The sequence below is a fragment of the Heteronotia binoei genome, chromosome 16, assembly GCF_032191835.1.
Source record: "Heteronotia binoei isolate CCM8104 ecotype False Entrance Well chromosome 16, APGP_CSIRO_Hbin_v1, whole genome shotgun sequence".
Taxonomy (NCBI): domain Eukaryota; kingdom Metazoa; phylum Chordata; class Lepidosauria; order Squamata; family Gekkonidae; genus Heteronotia; species Heteronotia binoei.
The window spans coordinates 56,275,117-56,281,116 of NC_083238.1; the positions used below are offsets into that span (position 1 = coordinate 56,275,117).

The following is a 6,000-nucleotide window of genomic DNA, read 5'->3' on the forward strand; positions in this document are numbered from 1 at the left end:
GTTTAGAAGTAGCTGAGATACTATATACCCTGCATTAACGTTATAAACATCCTAGGTAAACGTCTACTTATCATCTTACTGAGCTAGAAATGCATTGCCTTCAAGAGTACCTGCTTCATATTCGGTAGCAGAAGTACATACAACTAGAATCAGAAGGGGGAGGGAACTTCCTCCCAAGGACCAATTACGTACAGCTTCATCCATAATTCAAAGAGCCCAGAATATTTTGGCACGATCCTCTTCCAGACTATCCAATCTCCTTAAAACTTAATGGGAGTTTCGCCATTCATTTCCATTGGACGTAGACGATGGAACTCAAACCAGTTCTAGTAAGTATTTCAACTTTTCTCGGTTCTTGGACTGGGGGCTCTTATTTAGCCGGGTGGGAAATCTCTCCCCCCTTTGATGAAGCAACATAGTTTCGTAAACAACGATGCCCTGTCCTAGCGCACAGATGGTGAAGAGAAACGATATACGGAATTTCACTTCCACATCGACTTATGACCAGTGGTCTCCTGAATGTAACATCTGTAAGATGGGTAGATTTCAAAAAGGCAAGAAAAAATAAATAAATCCTAGTTTCAAAAGGGACCCAGCAATTAAACCACACCTACACATCTTGAAGCTCCACAAAAGCAATTTTAGAATAACATCCTCATTCTCCCAGAGAATCTTCTCTTCTCTTGACACCCATTGGCTTGTCCTGCTAGCTCTTTTAGACTGGTTGCCAGGTTTTCGCTCCGACTTCTCTGCGTGCAGAGAAATAGAATTGCCAAGCGATGGGGGTTGCAAAGGGAGATTCCCTGATTTGTATTCTCATTAGTGAATTAGAGGAAAGGAGAGATCCATCTTCTTACCTTGAACTGACAGACGCAAGTCACCGTGTCTCCAATCCTTAAGCACTCCCCGTCAAATTTACACGTATTGGTGTCACAGAGAAAGAGATCATTTTCTCTGTCATCGTAACCTCAAATGTGGAAGGGGAAGAAAAAAAAATTGCTGTCAGGTTCAGTCTGGCAAAGGAAACGATACAGGTTGATTGCTTTTTAATGTACACAACGAGCACCACCTTGTCGACCAAGCATAATGCGCTCGAGACACACTGTCTTGTCGTTTTCACTTTGGCCCTGGAGTTTTGCGATCCTTGTCATTTCCCCTGCCTCTCCTAGCCCTCTTCTATTAAAGTAGCTCCCCTTTCCTCAGAACCGAAACAGTGGGGCTGTAAAATTCCACACACCTTTCTGCCCTCCCCAATCAGACCGTCTCCAATGAGCATTTCTCCAGCCTGGCCAGCACTGTAACAAAGCCCCCCACCCCCCCTTAATAATAAAGATAAACAGGCGGTGAGCTTTTTTTGATAGGTTGTCTGATTCCAATGAAGATGGATCACCTCCAGGTTAATAGGAGGGGTGCCAGGCTCTACAGAGAGCTGCTGAAACAGCCCCGGTTCTTTTCCTCCAGTTTTTTTTTTTCTACGACACGCTAACGGAGCTGGCTGAAGATTCAGCTCACGAATGCCAGCTCGAATTTCAGACCTCGGCTGGCTGCCCTCCTCCTCGGAGGGTGTGTAGTGCGACGGTTCAGCAAAATAACCATATTTAGGTTCCGGATCCATTAAGGTTGAATGAATCCCTATTGATTTTTGTTAGTGTTCTTAGCCATACATTCGCTATACAGTGTGTTTACCAAGGGGGGGGGGGGGCGGCTGGAAACCCTAAGAACACACCAAGAGCAGAGGTGACTTTTCGCTGGTGCATGCAAGGAACACACACTGCACCGAAGCGCAGCATGCACGCTCCCCTGCTCCACACCCTGAGTCATTCCAGGAGCACTTTTGCACACCAAAGAGCTACTACAGCCTCAGCTCCCAAAGAGCGTGTGTTTTCTCTCTCTTTCTCTCTGCAGCAGTTGTTCTCATGTGGAACCGCTGGGGTTCCCTGTGGCTTGTGCCTTCAAGATTTGACTTCCAAATCAGAAGAAAAATCAATGAGCAGGGAGAAGTCTGCGACTCAGATCTATAGCCAATAGATACTCCCCAGAGAGGAAATGTAAGGTGTTTTTGGGGGGGTGTTTTTTTTTTTTTTAAAGTACAAGGTTCCACATTATTATTAGGGAACGGCAGGCTGCATTAAACCTCGCTCTGGCATTTGGGAACGGTGTCTGAGTGCATCTGGATACAGAGAATGCTCCTTTTAGAAAATATATATGAACTGTGGAGGTCGCTGAGAGAGAGGCTCTTAAAGCTCTGCAAACCGGGCTCGTGTGGGAAGCGGTGCGCGCTCCGGAGGGGATTACAATTAACCTATTGAGGACGGAGGCAGATCCCTACCAAAAAAAAAAAAAAATACTACTGGCAGAGAGGGGCAATAAAGTCGCTTCCTGATTTGATTAGTGTTTTGTTTTTTTCTTCACCGGAGCTGCGCCTGGCTGAACGCCACTCCGAGGCAGAGCTGAAATGGAACAGGATAAAAAAAATTTTTTTTTAAAAAAGGATCTGAAAGTCCTCCAGGATAGCTCAGGGAAAGGAGCCTGTTAGAGATTCTGGATTCTGCCTCTTGGGGTTTGGGGGGGGGGGGGGTCCAATCAGGGCTGGCCTTGCCAGTAAGCAAGCTAGGCTATTGCGTAGGGCGCTGGCCTTCTAGGGGCACCAAATTGGGCACCCCCCATGTGACTTGGTGATATTACCAGTGCTGGGGGGAGGGGGGCACCAGATGTTAGTCTCGCCTAGGGTGCCAGGCAATCCGGGGCCTGCCCTGGGTCCAATACCCCCCTTCCACTGGATGTTCCTTCCAGAAAGGGCAACACAGAGATCTATGTCGAAGTTGTGAGAGAGAGGAAAGAGGGGTGGGCGCCCAATGGAATCTCCTCCCCCCCCCCACCCCGCACACACACACTCACTCCAAAATGGGAATGCATCGAAGGGTGGGGAAAAGAATCTGCTTTTCAGGTTCTCCGACTGGCCGGTTCTTGGAAAGGCGATGCGAGCTAAGCCCGGCTGGAGGGGCTGCAAGACACCAGCGCTTCTCCTCTGAGGGTCACAACTTGATTTATTGCCGGCTCTCTCTCTCTCCCTCCCTCCCCCCCACCCTCCAGTTCTCCCCCATCCCAGCTGCCCTTTCCCAAGGAGGCTGTAACTTTTAGTTCTTATTTTAAAAAGAAAAAGACGAAGAAGATCCACCCAATAGCTAGTTTACCTGACCAGTTCCCCAAAACCGACTCCAGCAGACAGCTATAGGGAGACCATCTCCAGCCTGAGTGATTCAGGGTTGGGGGGGGGGGGGTGGCGAAACAGAGGCGCAAGATCAAAAGGGACTGGTCTGCCCTTGGGGGTCCAGGAATCAGCAGCGGCGACCTGACATCTCCAGCCAGATGGGGTTTTTTTTGGGGGGGGGGAGGCTTGTTTCAGGGTGGAGCTCTGCAAAGACCCCCCCCCCTCCTTCTCCACCTAGCCGGGGACGGAGCTCCCTGGCCCCTTCGCCCCCCCCCCCCCCATCTCTCCAAACCGCCCTAGCTCTTCCCGTCTCCAGCCCAGCTTACCGGAGCAATTCCAGCCGGTGGGCGTTTGGCAGTCGCTTAAGGAGGTAGGGAAGGCGGCGAGCCTCAGTGGCCGGGCGAGCAGGAAGAGCAGGGCTGCGGGCAGCAGCAGCCAGCCCACGAAGCAGTCGCCCCAAGTCCAGCCCGCGCCTCCGTGGCAGTGCCGAGCCGGGGCGCCACCTTCCGCCCCCCAGCCCATGACTTCGGAAGTCCCCTGCGCGGCGGCGGCTCCTCTCGGGCGGGGCTCCTTAGCATCCCGGGGGCGCCAGCAGCCGGCGGCGGCGGCGGCGGTTCAAGACCAGGCAGCCCGCTCCGGGCATGGGGGATGCAGCTGGGCGGTGGAGGGAGAAGAGGCAGGGCAGGAGGAGGAGGACGAAGAAGCCATGCAGGGGACCAGGCGAGGAGTCAAGGCGTCTTCGCTGGTGCTGGTGCTGGTGCTGCTGGGCCGGCCAGCCGCCTCCTCCACCGCCGCCACCGCTCCTCCTGCCGCTCTGCCGCCCGCTGCATCCCTCTGGCGCGGGGAAAGCGGCGGGTTCCCCCCTCTCCGCCAGCTCGGGCGCGTCACGCGGGCAGCGGCGCCGCTGATTGGGCGAGCGGGATGCAGGCAGCGGGCAAGGGAGGGATGGAGAGGAGGCTGGACCACAGGGATGCTCGGGCGGGCGGCGGGCTCGGCTCCGCGGGGCCGGGCGGCCCCACCTCCGCGGGGAGGGAGGGAGGAGAGAGAGGGGGGGGGCATGGGATATATTCCTGCCAGGGGATGGTTCCCCTCCCTCCCCACCCCCCAGCCCGTGACCTGGAGGAGAACTCTGCAGCTAGACGTCGTCCACACGCGTGCCCCACCCCGGTGGGAAAATTAGGGGGCGGCATGGAAAGGTGTCCCCGCCAGGGAACATTTTCCCCTCTCCCCCCTCCCCTCCAGGGAATATCTCTCCTTCCCCCGCCCCCCTCCCCGCGACCTGGAGGAGAACTCTGCAGCCAGACGTCGTCTACACGGGTGCCCCACCCCGGTGGGAAAATTAGGGGGGGGGGGCAAGGAAGGGGGCATGGAAAGGTGCCCCCTGGCAGGAACATTTCCCCTCTTCCCCCCGCCAGGGGATATTTCTCTCTCCCCCCCCCCCCCCCGCCTCACCTCCCCTGACCTGCAGCCAGGCGTCCACACGGTTGCCCACTCCGGAGTAGGCAAAGGAAGGGGGCATGGGAAACTGCCCCCTCCGGCCAAGTAATATATTCCCCGACTCTCCTAGACCTGGGAGCGGGGGGGGGGGGGGAGAACTCTGCAGCCAGACGTTCCCACGGTCCCCCCTCCCCAGGTAGGAAAAGAAGCTGGGGGCATGGAGAGGGGGCGTAGACGGGGGGGGGGGGGCAGGGGGAGCTGCATCTTGCCCGGGGAAATATTGTCCCCTCCCCGCAGCCCGGTGACCTGGTTCCCCCAACCACAAAAAAACCAGGGGCTGAGGCTGGATTCGAGGCAGCTGCGTCCAGCCCAGTGGCATTTCGCCTTCTCCCAAGACCCGCAGGAGAACTCTACATTTCAGACGTCCACGCTGTACCCCCCCACACACAGACACACACTGCACGCTCCCCCCCCCCCCTCCAGAGTCCCCAGCCTGGGCGTGGGAAAAAGTTGGGCGGGGAGGGCACCACGCATGTGCTGGATAGAAACGTGTAGCTGTGTGTGTGCGCTGTGTGTGTAGGGAGGGATGGATTGAGAGGACTGCACGTGTGCTCCCTCCCAGAACCGCAGACTTGGAAGGGATCCTCCAAGGTCATCTAGTCCGACCCCCTGCGCAAGGGAGGACACTAACAAATACTTCCTCCCCTCCCCCCTCCCGGGCTGTTAGGAGGGCCGGTTTCCAAACACCCCCCAGTTGTGTGGGGGGCTCCTTTGCAAGGGTGGGGGGTCCCGTCGAGGGCCCCGCAGACAGGGTGGCCAGGCGGTGGGGGGATTCGCCCCCATGCGATCCCGCGCACGCTTAGGCCGGCTCGCCTCCCGTCGGGGGGGGGGGGGATTTTCAAAGTTCCACGTCCCCTAACTTTAAACGTGGTGGGGCGGGGGTGGTAGCGGGAAGGCGGACGGTTCCAGTGGAAGCCAGAATCGGTCCTGAAGAGGGGGTCCATGCCCCGCACCGCAACACCCCCCCACCCCAGCAGAAGAAGAATTTGGCTTTTGCAGAAGACAGATGGAAGCTCGAATCCCCGTCGTGCCCCCCCCACCCCGTCTTGTTTCACCTCCTTCGAAAAAAAATCTGAGTGGAGCCCCTCCCCTCGGGGATTCCTTGGTGTTGAGGTTGTTTCTCTAGGGCCCAGGGGTCGTTCTTGGATCGGGACCCTCTTTCTCCCACTCCTCTTTCCAAGAAAATGACTCTTCCCCCCCCCCCAGGAGGAAAACTGGAGAAAGTCTGGAAGAGAAGATACCCCCCTCCATCCTCCCCCCCACAGCGTTTAACCCTTCCCCCCTCCAAAAAA

The 6,000-nt window shown here is 56.4% G+C and overlaps 1 protein-coding gene across 1 annotated transcript in view; it reads right to left on the bottom strand.

Moving 5' to 3' along the window:
* The window catches only part of TMEFF2 (transmembrane protein with EGF like and two follistatin like domains 2), a 358,980-nt gene extending 355,247 nt beyond the window's left edge, over positions 1-3,733 (bottom strand). Inside the window, exons 1-2 of the mRNA XM_060257062.1 lie at positions 3,538-3,733; positions 858-967 (exon numbers count right to left, since the gene is read on the bottom strand). Of these exons, the coding sequence (XP_060113045.1) occupies positions 858-967; positions 3,538-3,733 (306 nt within the window). The remainder of the gene's footprint in view (positions 1-857; positions 968-3,537) is intronic.
* Between the last annotated feature and the right edge of the window lie 2,267 nt (positions 3,734-6,000).